Below are 18,935 nucleotides of genomic sequence, written 5' to 3'. Positions count from 1 at the left end.
GGCCCGGGCAAGGCGGGTGCCGCCCCCCCCGCCGCCCCCCAGGCCCTGTCGCCCCGGCCGGCGCTGGGCGCGGCCCCCCGGCTGGTGGCCCCCCAGCTGATCGTGCGGCCGCCGCAGCAGACCACCATCCAGCTGCCCCCCGGCTTCACCATCCCGCCCGGTAAGTGGGGGGGCCGCCGCCGCCACGCTAGCCCGTTTTTTTTGTTTATTATTATTATTTTACTTTGGTGTTTGTTTTGGTTTTGTTTGGTTTTTTTTCTGCTGAGGGGATTTTTCTTCCCTCAAAGTTGTCGCCTGCCCGCCGTGCCCCGGGAAAGCCCACCTGTGTGAGGGCGGCGGCTGGCAATCAGGCTGCCCTTAATGAGGATGTAATTGGCGCGGGCCGGGCCGTTGCTAGCGCCGGGTAATTAAGAGAGTGTTGGTTGATGAGTTACTCCTGTAGGGCTCGGGGTGAGAGCGGCGGGGGGATGCGGAGGTGAGCGGTCCTGCCCGGGACAAGGAGTGTAAGGTGTTGGAGTCATTTTATGTATGTTTTGAAGGACTTCTCTTCTGCTTCAGCTCTTGATAGACTTGGAAAGTTTTCCTTCTTGAAAAGAGCATCTTTTGCCCTGACTCAGGTGGCAAGGTAAAGCCTGAGCTGTCTAATTTGGTCTAAAATGTTTTATTTCAATCAGTGCAACGGTGTCATTATTCCCAGCTGCTGGGCACTCTGTGCATCACTGGATTTTGTTTCGAACTCTGAAGTAACCGTCGCATCCTTTCAATTCTCCTTTTAGTTTCTTAACTTTTATTGCTAAAAACATAGGTTCAGCGAGGCTGGTGGCTGTCCCGGGCAGTGTCCCCTTGTCCCAGTGAGTCCTGCTCCAACTCAGGGGTGTTTTGTCTGAAGTTTTAAAGGGCTCTGTGGTCCCCTGTGTGGATTCTCATTTTGTAAAAAGTTGTTAGCTTTGTGCTTTCTTGATTTAGGAGGTGATTGAACGAGGCTTTGCTGAATTTTATTTGCTATTAATATTGATATCATGATAACACGTGGAGATACTGATGTAGTCTGAAACAACTTACTTCTTCCACTGTGCTTCTTGAAATAGTTGGTATTTATTAGCAAAGAGAAGTGGAGCAAAAAAGTGGTGGTGTAGTAGCTTGATTTGATGTGGACTTTTAGTAGTTGTGGTTTTGGTCATAGTTTATGAAACTTCTACTCCAAGCAGATAAAGCTTAGTGGCTTCCTGAAGACCTAACTAACTTAAACAAGCTTGTCCTTAGTTTGTAGCAGCAGAAATTGGCCTTTTTTTTGTGCTATTAGCAGTGGTGGTTGGCTGGGAGCACCTGAGACTACGTGAGTGAGGGCTTTTATTGGTGCTGCGGTTCACTCACGGGTTTGTCCCAGGACTGGGATTTGTTTTTCTGTGTCAGGCACTGAAAGGAAGACTTTCTTGGTATAAGGTACTTTTGAAATGTGTGATTTATTTGATATAGTACTGTTCAAATTTCTTTATCCTCACGATATGTTGCAAACCATGTCCATTTACTATGGTGTTGTTTTTTTTGGGGGGGGAAGCAAATAATTAGAAGTGGATGTAAACTTTTACTTTCTTTGAAAAGTTAAAAAAGATCTATGAATCAATTTGCACATAGAGATAAGTTGCAGAAATGATGTCTACTGACTTTATCAACAGAACAAAAGTTGACTTCCTAGATCCTTATTTTTTGGTTCTCCTGTACAGCCAGTTACAGGCAAGATGTTTCCCTGTTTCGAAACGCAGTGTAGCCCCTCTAGGTTACATTATTAAAATGCATCCTTGTAAATTTGTAAAAAATTCTTGTAAAATTCAATGGGGCTGGGGAACTGCTCCTAAATGTTGAGAGAGCTGGAGGAAGCACATCACAGGCTTTGCAGTGATGTTGAGTAAGTCTGAAGCTCCAGGTGAGCCAGGGACCAACTTGGCTGCAGCTGCCCCTTTTCCTGCCCTGCTGACTGTGGAAAGCTTTACACAAGTTTTTCCTCTCCTGCTGATTGCTGAAAACTACTTACATTTAGGGCAAAACGTGGTGGTGCTAGCTGTGTTGTGTAGAAGGCCTCTATTTGTGAAATGTGTTACTAGAAAATAATCTGAAAGTATTACCACTTATTTCCAGAAAGTCATAGGAAACATGTGCCAAGTATACTCTTAATTTGAGGACAATTCCTTTGGTGTTTTCCTAAAGTATCTGCACCTGTATCATGGTTGTGTTAGTTCTCTGGCTGTGTCGGTGCTTTTTTCTTGATGTCTAAGCCACAGGTAGTGCCTCCCAATACAGCGATGGTGGGTGACAAATAAGTCCATGTTTTCATGCTCAACAATGAACTAAATCTCAAGTGTTGTATGCTCAGGAAGGTGTCTGGCCTAGCATTTGCATGTACACATCCCCCAAAGCTGTTGGTTTTGTAAAGCCCTCGTGTCATTGTCCCTGGTATGTTCATACTGAATTCTGTTCTCAACTACTCCATTGTCATTATAGTTTACTTTTAATGAATATTTCCTTCTAATTTCATTCTGTTGACCCTGGGTAGATTGCTGAAAGTCGCTGTATGCCTACACACTCAAGTGACTTTTTTCCATCGCTGTTCTCCATAAACTGCAGTTATTTGAATTCCAAACTGAATTGGGCATTATTTTTTTTGTTTGCTAGTAGGGGCTCCTTTTGGTCTTTGAAATAAAATCTCATGTTGCACCAGAATAATAATAAAAAAAGATACAGGGGCTCCTTTTGGTCTTTGAAATAAAATCTCGTATTGCACCAGAATAAAAAAAAAAGATACACTATAAAGGAAAAATATACAGTGCTATACATGACTTTATTCTGTAGTTAGTTCTTTATTTATAATTCTTTGTGTTGTTCCTTGTAGTTACTGTTCTTTGTTCTGGCCAGGTATGGTCCTGGTGCGCACGGACGCTGGCCAGCTTGTGATGGTGCCGCAGCAGGCTCTAGCGCAGGCTCAGATGCAGGCTCAAGTACAAACCCAGGGACAAGGTCCTACCAGTATCTCACCCAGGCTTTCGGTGCCCACCACCGGCCCCGTCTTTCGCCTGTCAACAACTCAGGTACGTCTGCCTCGATTTCACTTCACTTTTGTGCAGTACGTTTTCCTCTGTCTTACACGTTATTAGCCCACATGTTTTCCTAAGTGTATTTTCATCCTCCTTTTTTGTTGTGAAAACAGGGAATACTTATCAAAACACAGTTTATTTTCTGAAGCCCAGGACTTTTTTTTTTTATTTCAGGAAAAAAAAAATCTACTTTATAGAGTCTCTCAAGACCTTTTTCAGACTGTGAGGTCTGGAAGGCACCGCCTGAGCCAGAGTGTAGTTTGGACTCTCTGCTGCTGGTTCAGTAGGTGCCCCATGGTCTCTGAATCAGAAGCATTGCAATATCCCAGTGTGCTGAATGGATGCACAGGACAGCTAGGTTTCAGGGGAAATTAGAAAAAGTCAAGTATGTCTAATACAAGGATTTGCGATAATTAACTTCTCTAATGTGTTTGATTCCTTTGATTCACCTCTGTGTGTGGTCTGTCTACACCTAAAGTTTTGTCTGTGTTATGATTATGTTTCCTTTTTTCTATGGATTGACAGCAGAGGTGCTTTCCTGACCCAGACTCTTCAGTGGAGTGTGCTTATTTCAACTCAGAACTAGTTTATTTTCAAAGGTGAAGGTGTATTGATTTTTAAATTACTTAGTAGGCTGCATTGGTTTAAAACTTTGTAGGGACTGTTTAGCTGTGGGGCTCTTTGGGGCTAAATCTGAATTTACAGAAATGTAGAGGTGAAGATCTTTGGGTGTCAGTACAGGGCAGCTGTGCCGTGATAATAGTAAGCAGAGTTTAAGGTAATTTTGCCTTAGGTCTTTCTTTGCAGAAGCAATAAGGAATTCTGAGTGGAAAGAGAAGACGACGATGTCTTTACAGTTTTTTAATTGATTGTTGTTTAGGTTTCTTGAAATAACTTAAACATATTTCCCAATGCTTAACATTTGATCAGTGTCCCGTTATGTGCTTTGTACATTACACCGTATTTATAGCCTGAAAGATTATTAATTCAAAGCTGAAAACAGTGATAAACTTTTCAGAAGAGAAGGAAGCCAGAATAAAATCAGAGACTTGAAAATAAGTTACTAACATGAGGCAATCTAAAACCCAGAATAGCCAACTGGATTGTAAGGTTTAGAAATGAGCATCGCTAGTAGGATTGTAGTTGAGTGGAACTGATCTCAGGAAAGACATAAATAAAAAGCCTGGAAACACTTGAGCAACTTTTTGCTCTCAGGAAAGAGGTAAGTATTGGATGGAATTGGTAGAGAACTATTCGCAGAGAAAGCAGCTGCTTAATGTTTAAATTTGTGATATCTAGAAGAATAAGACAACTTGTAGAAGCCTTCAAAGACAGATGTATTTCAGGAAGAAGAAACACAGAGATAAGCCTGTGTTAATTTCGAGATGTTATTGACTAGTTTGGTGACAACAAAAATCCAGACAAGTTCTTCTTTTCAGTTTGTAGGTCTGTCTGTGGTTGTTTGGGGCTTTCTTTGTAAAGAAGTTTGTAAATCAGCTCTGTAGTAGTGGCTCCGAGGGACTGTGTAGCACACATTCCAGCAGTGGAACCTGAGACAGGGGCAGAAATGCAAACCAGGAATTGTGGGGTGGGACCGTGCCGAGAATATCATCTCAGTCTGTCACAATTGCTTTTGTGCAGAGTTGTGCCCAGATAAATACCCCCCCTGCGTCAGTGAGGCTCCTTTGCAGGTGTTAGTGTTAATAAGCTGGTAGAGAACAGAGGAAACAGCAAGGCCTTATGAATGATAAATCTCTTACAGGCTGCAGAAGTTGGATTATTTTAGTGTGATGGGATTAGAATCGGGGGGTTTTAGCTTGTTGGGATTCATCTCCCTTGACAAATCTTTGCAGTAGCTGCCTGAGCTGTGCAGCATCCTTTCTTTATTTGTTGTAATTAACAACGATAAGAAATAATTAATATTGGCCTTGGGAAGTGTACATTGAACTTCCGTGACTCTGCAGGCTCTTCTCTCATTTTTACAGTGCTTATGTTTTATATATGTTTGACCTTAGAGTGTTCTTCAAAAACGGTGGTTGACAGCCTTTTTAAAACCAGCTTGTAAAGGTTTAGCTTTTAAAGATTGATCGTGTCAGAACTACACACTAGACTTCTGTTTCAGTAGGTGGATGGTTTATAACCAGACAATATTCATTGGGTTTATGGGGAAAACATCTACTCACAAATATTGTGCTGAGGTTTTAGAACTTTGAGTAGTCATTATGTTTCATCAAGAAAAAGGATCAAGTTCTAAAGTACAGGAAATTGTGTGTGCTGAAAAATAATCTTTTCAGTGAGTTTATAATTAAACTTTTTTTCTTTCAAAATCAAATTCTGATGTATTAGCTAAATCAGTTAAAATTTTCAGTAGAAATTTAAAATGTATGGAAAATAGTGTTTTATGGTTTCATTTCTATGAGGTAGAGCCCTAGTCTCCACTGTGACTGAAACACAGAAGATTTGTATGTGTTTATATTTGTATATAAACATTAATTGTTTGAGTCTTGTGAAATGCTTTGCATGCATGATGAACATTGCAGGCCCTGCAGTTTTAACCTCTAGAACGTCAACTGCCCGCCTCTCCAGTGTGTTAGTGGAATGATTGTTATATTATGGTGCAGAGCTCATTAAATTTACTATCATGGTTTTATTCAATTATTTTAAGATAGCTTTATTTAAAATACAGGGTACTTTTAACTATGTAGGATTTGGTGATGTGCTACAGACACTGAGTTTGTGTTTTACTCTACCTCTGGGGAAAGTCTGTGCAGGTGGAAGTTTGCTGTTGGCCATTGGGTCCTAATTTTTAGCCAGTGTCACAAGTTGCTCAGCAAAGGGATTGTTTTCAGTGTTATAGTTAATTTGCGTATACACTTTAAATAATTATTGTGTTAAGAAAGTGTGTTACGAGCTGAGTTCGATGTAAAACACAGGTTATTAAATAACATGCCAAAGAAATTGCAAAAGCTGGCAGTTACTTTTGACAACTTGTTAAGAAGTGTTGAGAGTGGTAACTGGAAAATATAAAATGATTTGTGAATTACCTTCTTAAGAATTACAAGAAAGTTCATCTGAAAAATTACCAAAGTGTTCATCTAAATTTGAAAGCTCTTTGAATCTCTCCCCTCCACAACTAAGTAATTTCTCCTTCACTCTTAAAAAAAGGAGGGGGAGAAGAAGGAAACATTTTAAATGTTCTTAAATGAGATTGACTTGATTGATACACAGAGAGCTGCCCGGATTCTGACCTGCTTCTGCAGCCTGGCAATATAACGAGGTTTCCTTCCCATGTCCCAGAGCCATTGTTTGATAGATCTTCTCCCAGTTATTCGGGAGGAAAATGAATCAGGTTTCCCAAGAAAATTCCTCTTGCTTGCATTCTCTAGGAGCAATGGGAGCTGCTGGCATAGGGCAGGCGTCGTCTGTTTCCCCTCGGGATTTAGTGTTCGGGCTTAGGATAATGCTTTCCCTGAAGGCAGTGGCTTTATCCTTACATGTTGCATTGCTGAAGGTTCAGAAGGCAAATACCTATATCCAGTAGTATTTCCTTTTGTAGGGAATTAACAGTCAACCCTCTTCCCTTCCCAAGTTTTTAAAAAAAAAAAAAATTTTGATTGCAGCGCCGAACACAAAAGTTCAGAAAGATTAAGATACATAACTTGCCTTTCATCCTACATTAATCTGTTCTGTACTGTGCAGTGTGTTACCTTCTTTGCATGATAAATGCCCAAAGAGAAAAGGTTCAGCGAGGCAATGGGGGCACGCAGTTGATGTTGTGCAGCAAACTCCAAGCTGATGTTTCTTACATTTTGAGTGCTTGGCTTTGCTGTTTGAGTTATTGTTTGGTTTCTGTTGTTTGTAACACTTTCCTCTCATTTGTTTGCAACTATTGGGGGTAGAGGATGTAAGGAAATATAGAACAGCTTTGGGGAGAGGTTTGTGTTAGATTCCTGGGAGGAGACAGGCAAATCCATTTTGGAAGGAAGACTGGGGTTCTTTCTCGACTCTTAGATGGGGTCATCTTTGATTAGACGGTTACTTAACGCTCCTCTCAATTGTTGCTGTGTGAAACGTGAATAAAACCCGCTTGTTTTCAATTCCTGGTGGAATTCTGGAAAACTGGCTAATCAGGATAAGCAAGGACCTTGTAGGAAGGGTCTCGACTCCGAGTTTAATTCCAAAGTCCATGGCTCTGGAAAATGGATGTCCCCCCCAAAGAGAAAGCACCTTTGGTCAGAAGAATCAGAATACGGAGGTGACAGAATGGTGCAGAGAAAGCACTAATTGAGAGAAGTACCTGTCACAGAAAGATGTACTTGATATTTCAATGATCTTTTTCATTTACAATCTGTCTGGGTTCTTTAAGTAAAATATTCAAGAAAAGCACAAAGAAGGTACAATTGACCCATAAAATAGTTTTAGTTCCAGTTATAAGATTGTAGAGGACTGTAATGGAGGGATATTAACTACAGCTAACTACACTTTTTTTAGGGAAAGAATATCGCAAAATATTCAGGTATATAAAACCAAATAATTTTTCAGATTGTGAATATAAATGAATCTTCTCGGTGCAGCTACCAGAGGCTTGACTTTTTGGAACTGGTGTCCTGTATTTTACATGGAAGGACTCCGTCTTAGGGAAGATCATACTAATCTTTTGATGTGTTAAGAAGTGCAATTTTGTTGTACTGTGAACACGTTTTCAGTGATAACATGCTTGCTTGAAAAAACATATTTAATGAAATAAGAAATATTTATATTGGATGTTTAAAGCAAATATTGGTTTGAGTTAACTGTGCAGAATTTTAATTGAACTGTTTTCACTTCCTTTATGATTTTACTTTCCTTTTAGTTTTTTGTTGTTACTAATTTTAGCTGAATATTAAAAAGTGATTAATATAGGATCTTAGTTAAGGTACAGGGTTCTTGGGAAACAAGCTGTAATGTGATGGAACTTTGGCTGATAGTAGAAAAGCTTTGTTCTGGATTCTGGTATTACAAAGCAGGTGAAATGAGCGTGGGTTCGCTGGCATGACTATGTGCTTCAGAGATAATAAGTAAATGCAGAAGTCTTTTAAAACTGATTATTTAGATTGCATTAAATTTTTGCTCCGTATCTTGTTTTGAAGCTTATACTGGTGAAATTTTGAAAAATAGGTAGGTGCTGCCATCTAGTTTTTCTTTGGTGAGTTTCTCTTGTTTATCTACATTTTTCATTTGCACAGTTTATGGCTTTTCACGCAGATTTTGTTTGCTGGTTTCTTAATACCCAGCTGGGTTTACATTCATACACAAAAAGCAAGAAATAACTTATTTACTTTAAATTATTTTTAATTAAAATTATTTTGTGTTAATTACAAAATTAAAGTGCTGCTGTTCACCAGGGATATAAAGTGAGCCTCAAACAGGAGAGACCAGTGTTAGCCTGGCCCATGGTATTTTATTACAGAGTACCTGTTACCGGAATTTACAAATCGGGTGAAATGTTGGGATTCTCATGAGACTGCTGCTGAAAATGGATTTGGTCTTAGAGTTTAGTAATAGTTTTGTTTCAAGTTTGGTTCAGAAATGTCTCTTCCAGCATTAAGTTGCTTTGTATATTCTTAGCAATCAGAAAAGGTAGTGTGAAATTACGTGTAAAGTTTGATGGTTTAGTGCAAATGTTTGGGGTAGATAAGTGGGCTACTTAATGCTTCTGCTCCAAATATGATTACCACTCACTTGAGGGTTTTTTTTTTTCTGTTGCATAAATAGTCCAATCAGTATGTATGGATGTATAGATGGATGACAATTCTTTTCTAGCTGTGTTTTTTCTTGCTTTAGGCATTTTTCTTATTTCTACTCTTCAGAATTCCAGGTTCATGATAGAAACATACTTGTTTTCTTTGTTTTGACATTCACTTTCCGTTGTTTCATATTATCATCTTTTTTTTTTTTTTAAATGGGGAAAAAAAAAAAGTCTTTGAACTGGTGAGAAGTGTGGAATCACCTGCTCTGGGAGTGGCAGTATTTTTGCTGTGGAGTCTGATTAATGGATGAGGAGCAGCTTTGCCTTTGCCATCACACTGATGTTTCTCAGCTGTGCTGACGTTTCCCAAACTGCTCTTGCGAAAGCAGAGCCTTTCAGATCTGAGAGAGTTCTGGAAACACCTGTGTTTTCAGCAGTGTTTGGGGTCTTATGTCATCTGTTAGTTTTGGTATTTTTTTTCTTTGTTTATTGATCTCTTTTATTTATTTATTACTGTTTTTCCACACCCTTTTTGCTTTTCTGGCAAATGCTTATTTTACTTTTTGCCAGAATTTCAAGTGAATTGGTAAATCTTTGTTTTGTTGCCTGCGGTGCATTGCCACTGTTAGCAAATAAGCCATTCTGTGCTATTTCTTTGTATAGAAAATTTGGGGGGTTCTTGTGCAACCTTTTGGAGCAGACGTTTGTGTTCGCAGGGCAGGTGGGTTGAAAGGCCAGAGAAAGTGGAAAATGTGTGGTCTTGGCTTTGCTTTAACCACAAAAACATTTTCCTTCTTTTTCTTCATGGTGGGTCTTTGCTGCATAAGCAGAGAGTAAGTTCGCACTACTTATAAATTCTGTTTGTACTTTCATAGCATTAATATATCTTTAAAAACTTCTTAGAAAACACGCCAACATTAGGAAGGCTGTAAAATTCAACATGCAAAGGTCAGGAATGCTACAAAGAAGATTCCTGAGCAACCTCATAGTGGCTCCCGTGTGCATGTGCATTACGCTGCATGACCACATACTACTGTTATTTTTAATTTCTACAGTGTGTAGGCTGGACAGTCTTAATTAACAAAGAATTATGTAATACTTCTTTCTCCACTGTTCAGTGGATTGCTTCAGGCTTATTTGCTGCATATTATCTAAGCCCCCCTCTGAAGTGGGAATTAATAACCAAGTAGGTTTTTTTGTTAAGCTTATCCCTGTAACAACTTTCTCAACAAAGCAGTTAAGGGGATTATTAGCCTCTTTTTATAAGTAGAAAACAGAGCCTAATTGTCTGTATTTTAAATATTAAATGGAACATACTGGTTAATTTTTTTGTGTTTAGTTTGACATGGTTGTCTTCAATTGCAGCTGCGGCCACTCCTGGTTGCAAACCCTGTGTTTCAAGTTGTCTGCTCATCAATATATGGTGTAAGGTTATTGATTACAATAGATTATCTATATTTGCACTCAGTACAAGCACCCAGCAATTGACGCAGGGGTGGAATGTAATTGTGGGACAAAAATTTAGCTGCTTTTTATCCAGCAGGTTTTTTGGATGAATCCTATTGATTGTAGAAGGACCAGCCACTTCACTGCTCCTCTGCCTTTCTTGTCTCATAGCTCCCAGTCCTGTGTCTTCCTCCCGTGTTGTTCTTCTAGTTGGTGGATGTCCAAAAGGAACATCACATATGTGAGGACCACTCATGTGCTGTGGTGGCAGTGAAGGGTTCTGCTTCTGTCGCTGGCTTGTTAGAGATTCTGCCTGCACTCATTTTCTGTAATTGTGTGCAAATGTCAAGTTTTTAAAGGGTTAGCACTTTTGCTCAATTTAGCTGTATTTTTACTGGGGCAAAAAAATCAAATCCCTGACAGCAGTTGCTCTACAACTGGAATTGAAGTGTACATTCCAGCTGAACCATAACCAAGGGAATTGAGGGGCAGTCAAGAAGCCTGTGAAGGTTCCCTATGAACTCTTCAGAACTCTGACCAAAATTTAAGTATTGGGAAACTGAGTTTGGTAATGGGGAGTGTTATGATACCTTAATAATAGGTAGAGCTACCAGCCACACCTGTAAGAAAGGTTGTATAAATTAGTTGGAAACAGGCTACTAGATTTGACCCTTAGCCTATGCTTCTGCCAGTATCTGCCTCCCACCTTAGTTTTCTCCTTGTTAAACCCTGTCTTTTATTGTTTGGGGCATCAGGGCATCTTAGCATGGCATCATAAATTCTTTAAGATTGTCCTTGTAGGAGCTTGACGCATTGGAGTATGGGTTTTTTTATATATAAAGTTGATCATTTCTTATTTCCTTCTCATATTGTTTGGGGCATCAGGGCATCTTAGCATAGCATCATAAATTCTTTAAGATTGTCATCGTAGGAGCTTGACGCATTGGGGTATGGGGTTTTTTTATATATGAAGTTGATCATTTCTTGTTTCCTTCTCGGCAGATGTCTCATGAAATCTGTTTAGAGCTTTCCTTTCATAAAAACCACAGCTATTTGTTTCTGAGTGGTTTTTACCAGTTCCTCTGCAAGTGTTTGTGTTGGGAGTCTTGCAGTGTCTTCTGCAACCTGTCTCTGTCATGGGAAGATCATTTCCACGGCACTAAAGGATTTCTCTGGGCTCGTTCCTCCTTAGGTTTCTCATCCACTCCTTCCATACTTAACCTTTTTAACATTAATGAGGTTTGGAACCAGGTTACTAAAGCGCTGCGTTACTTTGTTTGCAGTTCCTGGGTAGTAAGGCTTTTTCTTCATACGCTACATATTAATAGATTTTACTGCCAGTTTGTATCAAAGGCTTTTCTCACGATTGATTTTTAAAACTGAGGGTGGATTTAGTCTGGGTGTTGCTGGGGAGAGGGGGCAGAGGACAGGGACATGCTCTGGTTTGGGGTTGGAAACACCGATTGTGAGCAAATTAACAAGGTACACAGTATTCATGGCTTTAAATGCAAACATTCACTGGGTGAATATAGTTTCATTCCACCTGTATTTTAAACGAAATCAAAATGAGTGATCTTTATAACGGAGAAAAGAGGTACTGTATTTAAAAGCCGAAAAAACTTGTATCATCCTCCTTCCAAAACCCCAATTCTGCCTATTTGTGACGATGCTGTTTGTTGCCTCTGGGCTGTCTCCGTATGGAAGGCATCCCTAGTCAAGATTTTAAAAATCTTGAAAGCTGTCCAAACAAACAAACAAAAGTTTTTTTCAGATGTCAGCTAGTCAAGATTTTAAAAATCTTGAAAGCTGCCCAAACAAACAAATAAAAGTTTTTTTCATATGTCAGGTAGATTTCTTTTTTTTGTTGTTTTAACCCCTGCGTTTTTTTTTTTTTTTTTTTTTTTTAACCCCTGCATACAGCAGGTTGGTATCCAGTAGGGGATGTTTCTGGACTGACTGGTGAGGAGTGCTTGGGGTTTGGGTGCCTGCCTGGGCCTCTGCTCCTTTTGGAGATCTCTTAAGTGCAAATCTTTGAAGGAGGATTTTATGTAGGTTTAGTAGGTAATGTAAGAATCTAAAATAAACTGTTCTTTATAAAAAATATTAATTATAGAGACATATAACTTAAAAAGTAAATCAAGGAAAATTAGCTTTATCTTGTAAAGAACAATATTGCCTGTGATTTATTGCTCCTGCCACTTAAAAAATTTGACTTTTCTAAGTATGTGTTTGAATGCAAATCTTAATAAATGCAGGTTTTGAGAGACCAGTGAGGCCTTCGTTTTTAATAATGATTGGTTCTCTTTTTGTCATAATTGCCATACTGTGTATTTACATTCTTGTTAATTAAATAACAACTTTCCTCGAGACGTGTTTTATCCCTGAAAAAAATATTAATTATAGAGACATATAACTTAAAAAGTAAATCAAGGAAAATTAGCTTTATCTTGTAAAGAACAATATTGCCTGTGATTTATTGCTCCTGCCACTTAAAAAATTTGACTTTTCTAAGTATGTGTTTGAATGCAAATCTTAATAAATGCAGGTTTTGAGAGACCAGTGAGGCCTTCGTTTTTAATAATGATTGGTTCTCTTTTTGTCATAATTGCCGTACTGTGTATTTACATTCTTGTTGAATTAAATAACAACTTTCCTGGAGACATGTTTTATCCCTAAGTCTTGTCCCTTTACATGATGGTAAGAGATTTCAGTATCCCCCTCGAATTAAAGTAAACTGCAAAAAACAATTAATATGTTTGCTGCGTGGCAGATTTAGGGAGTTGTGGAGTGAAAGGCTGTAAGCCAGTCCTTTTCCTTTGTCTGCACTTAAATTCCAGTTGCTGTCTGGTTACAGGGTGTGCCTGTGGTGACAAAGGGTCTCCAAATGCTTCGACTCCGTTGCTGTGCAAGTTAGTTTCTGTATAATCTGAAATGATTTTGAAAATACTTTTCTGCTCTCTGAATTTTCTCTCCGTATTAATTTTCTTCAAGAAAAAGCACTAGAAAAGGCCAGTAAATACCAAAATGACCAATACATGTTATGGGCAATTACGAGCTCAAGTATTGATGAATACTGACATGTAAATAATACAACTGAACTAATACATGGATGTAACATCAATTTTTTGCAGGTCACACCCTATTTTTTCTAATCTTTTCTGCACATCTGGATGAGAAAAAATTGCAAACATATCACTGAACATAAGGAAAGCTCATTTTTGCATTATTTATGAATATATATTTAAGAACATATTACTGGGTTTGGTTTTTTCCAGCGTTGATAATTGTTACCTGTGTAATCACAATTATTAAAAAGTCTTGGATATCAAGTTGCTAAGGAGGAAAAAAAACAAACCCAAATGCTTATTTTTTTCCTTTAATAGCAACCAACTTCTGTAGCCACCTCTACTGTGCGCCTGGGACTGCCGGTGCAAGCCAAAGTGGTGCAGTCGACCGCCACGCCAGTGAGTGCCACCTCTGCCGCCGCGCTGCCGGGGGGCTCCCTGCTCTCCCACACCACCGTAAGTAGCGAGAATATAAAGAGCAAATTTGGGTGAAGAAAAGGCTGTTTTGGCTGGGAAGCCGTGTCAGTGCGTTTGTGTCGCTGTCACCGCAACACGGTCGTAGTAAACCCGAGGATGGGACCACAGATCTTTGGGAATTGACTTGTTTATATTCGGGGCCAAATTTACAGAAAGGTGAGTTACAGAAGTCACACCTTCATGGGGATCTTAAAGAGCTGGATAATACAACTCATTTTTTAGTGGTACGCTTGTTTTTTAATAAAAAGAACTTTAAATGAGGACTTTCACTCTTCGGTAAAGGGTGACAAAAATAGGGTTATAATAAGTAAGTAAAGTCAATGTTTTTATTTAGTCAGTAAGGGTGTCCTTGAAAGGAAAAATGTTTTTTCTTGTCACACTTTCAAGAACTTTATGACCGAGTAAAAGAATTAAAAGAAGATAACTACCTGTTTTTTCATTACAAAATGTTAATAGGTATCAGTAGCTACAACGAGCGCTCAAAATTTATTCAAGACAACAGTAGCAACTGGAACGACAGCTTCTCAACAGCCTGCAGTGATTACTGGTGGACAAAGTCAAGGTCCAGCCCAAAGCCAGGGTCAGCCTCGGCTGCCGCTCCCCCCTCACACCACAGCCCAAGTACCAGCACAGCCCCAGGTCATTCCCAGCTCTCCCCTTCCCGGAACCACCGTCGTATCCCAGGCAAGTCTTAAAATACTGTGGTGATGCTGAAGTGTAACATTTCTGTTTCTCAGAGTAATTACGCCATGTAAAAATAATGGCTTGAAAAAATTAAAGCATCTGTTTTCCTACCGATGAAGAAAAAATTAGATGTGATGATGTTGGAAGACTCTTTCTAATTCGATTTTTGCTGCTGTGGCTGCTTTGTACAAAACCATACGGAATCAATAGTTTAACAAATTAAGATAGCTTGGGGAACATTGTACGTCGTGTATTGGGCATCTCAAAGCAGAATACATTCTCAACAAATTGTTGTGTTACTTCTCATATTTAAGGTTATTTTTATCAAAACAGACTGTAAAATATTATTATTTCTTTTATTGATTTTTTTTTCTTTTGGTTAGTATTCATGAGATATGATGCTCAGGTACATAAAGTGAAGAAAATGCCAAGTAACTATCAGAAATAGTAAAATAGCTGATGTATATAAGTCCTGCCTAAATTAGAACCATTTCATTATTTTCCCATTTATAGTGAACAGAGCATGCATTGATCCTGATTGGAAAATAGCATGGATCTGAAACTTGTTTTCTTTGGCTCTGCAGGAAATGCAAGAGAATGTGAAGAAATGCAAAAACTTTTTAGCTACCCTTATAAAACTTGCTTCTCATAATTCACCGTCTCCAGAAACCTCCCGTAATGTGAAAGCTCTGGTTCAGGATTTGTTGGTAAATATTTCTCTTTCATTTTGTCAGTTTTCTATGGAGCTTGTTATTTACATGTGCTGAAACGTACTGCTTCGATCTTCACAAACGTTTTTTTGCTGTAATGAAGGTGAAAGGAGTTGGGCTGCATCAAAATGCAGATGTTCTGTATGTGACATATCTTCAGAAATCTTCAAACTAAGTAGTTACCTTTACTTAGTTAATATTTCTTCTAACATTTTAAACAAAGTAATGAGCCACAATTAACTATATTTAATGAATGTTGTTTTGGGTTCTTGTTCTATATTGGTCCAGGAAAGCCAACAAATGTTTTTATTACAATCTGAGATTGTCACTAATGATACTTTAGAAGTATTATAAAATACACCTGAGTTATAGAGTTCTCTTGTATTAACTACTAAATGAACTACTGAATATATATTTCCTGTATTTACAATTGTATACTTTGGGGGTATATACACATATGTACACATACACACATTTATACAGGTGAAAATATTTTATATACTTGTGCATACTTTTGATATATGCCTATACTTTACATATATAGTATGAAGTTCATATATTGAGCCTTCAAAATTGCTTTTGGAATTAAGTAACAATATTTTATTACAAGGACTGACAAATTTTATAATAGTTTGTAAGGTTACTTCAACAACCTGTTTTTTTATTTTATAATAGTTTGTAAGGTTACTTCAACAACTTGATTTTTTAATCAATATTTTTAAATAGAAATCACAATGTAAATGTTAGCAAGAGAACGGAACCCAGAAAAAAGACTTGAGTGTTTGTGGGACCTCATATCTTAAATTGTGAATCCCCAAGGGAGCTCCCCAAATTCTGAGTGGCGTGTTACGTGTATAAATTAGCTCTTGACAGGATTTTATAGATACAGAGGAGATGAGGGACTTCAGCTTTGAAAGTTCTTCTTGATGTGGTAGCCAATTTAGCTAAAGATATATACAGATATATTACCTGGGGAAAAAAACCCAAACAGCTGAACTGGTTGTTGATGCTTTTTTCTTCTTCCCCCTGAAGGATGCAAAGATTGATCCAGAAGAATTTACAGGCCGCCTTCAATCGGAACTCAAATCATCTCCTCAGCCATATCTCGTACCTTTCCTTAAGGTAATGTGAATAGTGGTTAGATTATATTTTTTTTTAATGTAAATTTCAATACATTAAGTTCTAGAACATTTTTTAAAATGGAGTTAGCTTTGCCAATTTCTGCCAAAATGTCTCTGTTGCCAGCCAGGGGCTGGTCACTGCTCCCGTGACTGGGAACGGTGGCTGGTGGCTCCCAGCAGCTTGAGAGGATGGTAAGGAACAGGGATTTCCCACAGGAGGGAGACCCTGGGTGCTTGGGGCCTTGGTTTAGGTTTAAGAAAAATTTATTTGTCGTCCAGAGCTGATGTGGAGTTTACTACTTGAGTACATTGCAGTAATTGTTTGTCGTCCAGAGCTGATGTGGAGTTTACTGCTTGAGTAGCCCTCATCTGGAACATTGCAGTAATTAGATTTATATTAAAAACCCATTACTCTCTAGTTTGAAAATAATTCATTGTCTATTCTGTAGTGATCCTTTACTGTTATAATGCATATTCTTTTCTGTGGTAGTAGGTCATTTTTGGTAAAGATTTGGAAGAGTCACAAGTTATTTCTATAGAATGCTTTGAGTGTTTTAATATACTTTTTTCCACACTGTTTTTGTAATCCACATTTGAGTCATTGGTAACTTTCAATGCTTGTGTAACGGTGATTATGAAAATCTGAACTGGATATAAAATAACCAAAAAATTGATTAGCTGATCCTGCTTGTATTCTGGAACTAATCTGTAATAGAAGTTCTAAAGTGATACCAAAGGGATTTGTTGTTGGGTTGGATTTATACGTGGGAGTAAACTTAACTTTTAATTGGTTCATGTGCATTAGCTACAATAGCTTCCATATGCAAGATTACATACAAACCTACAAAGTGTGTTTAATTATGCCCCAACAAAACCGCAACTATAATTTCAAAAGCATTTTTCTTCGAGTCCAAGCCTTCTCTGTTGAGAGCAGATTTCTTCTCTTTCTTCTCTCCCTTCAGCTTTTCTTCAAAACTCTCTGTCTGCTTCTGTTTTTTCAAGTTATCATTAACCCTTATTTGTGCCATTTCCTGCTTCTTATGCTGCAGTCACTTCTAGCGTCATGCGAAGTTTTAACTTGTTCCCTTTCTTTGAAGTCTTCTCTTGGCAGCAGGCATTAAGTTTTTAAATAAATAGTAGAAGTTCAGAAAGAACTGGAGCTTGGGCTCAACACTGTTGCGTTCTACAGCTGCCCGGGGGAGCACTTCAAAAGAACACTGCTACCACTTAAACAGTAAAAAGTTTATTGGTGAAGGTACAGTACAGCCTTTTAGAACTCTCATTTTTTGGTTGAACTGGTCTGAACATGAAGCATACACCAGTACACTTTTCTAATCCAGTCAGAATACATTAGATCAGTAATAATAAAGTAAACAGCTACTGCTGCAGGGCATCAGCAGTTAAATCATCTTGTTGGAGGTACCGGAGGCGTGTCAGGAGAAGTGCAGCTTACTTCTTCTAGCATGCACTGGGAGCGGGCTTCTCCCTAGGGTTCTGCCTCTTCTATTGCCATTTTTTTGCCCTTCCAAAGACCTCAGCTGCAAGTTCTAGGTAGTGTTGAGGAGGGGACTATTATATTTTACTGCTACAGAGGAAATAGGGCACATCAAAATCTCCAGGGTTGCTAAATCCAAACTGAAAGCTTATTAAAAATGTAAACTGAACTTTCCCTCTTACAAAATATGTTTGACCTTACAATTTTACTGTCTACCTATTCATCAAAAGAAATAAAGCTGCATCCTTTTAATTCTGTTTACAGCAAATTTCAAGATAATTTTTGTCAACCTGCTAAGCATGATATTTCAGAAACTTTCTTCTGTTTCTAGAAAAGTCTACCTGCATTGAGACAATCTCTACTGAATAGCCAACATTCAGTTTTGCAAGGACAGCCGTCTCAGCAGTCGCTTCAGCAAACCAAGCTCTCACAAGTGATACCTCAATCTGCCTCCGGAAGCGTTTCCGCCGTTGTCACAACGCAGACAATAGGAATAAGGCAACCAAACAACATTTGCACAGTCTCTGTATCCAATACAGTGCAGCCTCCTCAGGTTAAGGTGGTACAGTCAAATCAGAGTTCTCAACTGGTAGGTACTCCAGTATAAAAGAGAGTTTCATAACAAACTGAATAGCAGTTCTCAATGTTTGGGGTTTTTTTCAGCTTGTTTGGGAAAATACTTTTTTTGTTTGTATTGCATTCTGTGACATATAATACTACCTCATTTTGTGGCAGCTCACATGTATGTTCAACCATTAGTTTAGATAACATTACTAACATAGCTTAAATTTAAGACAGGTATGCTCTTGGGCTTTTGTCTGGAACACAGTGATTGTTATATAAGCACAGTGGAATTAGAGTTAATTACAAATGGAGAACAGACAGCTTTTTGAGACTCAGTATAATTTTTAGTCTGTCATTAGGTATGCTGCTTTGCTTGAATTAGTCTTCGTTAAAATGAACTCTGTCTCATTCTAAACTCTTCTCCACATAGTTGTAAAATCTTGCAGAAGAATAGCTGTACTGTACCAGCATGTTCTGTTCAGAAAAAGTGCCACACTTTGTTATTGACTGAAATCCATCAGTGCTGTGTGTGTTGGAGTAGTGTGTGCTTGGAGTC

At 38.5% G+C, this 18,935-nt stretch overlaps 1 protein-coding gene across 1 annotated transcript in view; it reads left to right on the top strand.

The window, feature by feature from the left end:
* The first annotated feature begins 44 nt into the window (after positions 1 to 44).
* LOC106888297 (transcription initiation factor TFIID subunit 4-like) overlaps positions 45 to 18,935 on the top strand; it is a 120,665-nt gene continuing 101,774 nt past the window's right edge. Inside the window, exons 1-7 of the mRNA XM_014942418.1 lie at positions 45 to 160; positions 2,911 to 3,083; positions 13,647 to 13,784; positions 14,262 to 14,489; positions 15,074 to 15,196; positions 16,232 to 16,321; positions 18,147 to 18,404. Coding sequence (XP_014797904.1) covers positions 2,913 to 3,083; positions 13,647 to 13,784; positions 14,262 to 14,489; positions 15,074 to 15,196; positions 16,232 to 16,321; positions 18,147 to 18,404 — 1,008 coding nt within the window. The 5' untranslated portion in view covers positions 45 to 160; positions 2,911 to 2,912. The remainder of the gene's footprint in view (positions 161 to 2,910; positions 3,084 to 13,646; positions 13,785 to 14,261; positions 14,490 to 15,073; positions 15,197 to 16,231; positions 16,322 to 18,146; positions 18,405 to 18,935) is intronic.

Source organism: Calidris pugnax, unplaced genomic scaffold, assembly GCF_001431845.1.
Source record: "Calidris pugnax isolate Ruff unplaced genomic scaffold, ASM143184v1 scaffold28, whole genome shotgun sequence".
Classification (NCBI taxonomy): domain Eukaryota; kingdom Metazoa; phylum Chordata; class Aves; order Charadriiformes; family Scolopacidae; genus Calidris; species Calidris pugnax.
This window is presented reverse-complemented; position numbering and strand designations above follow the sequence as displayed.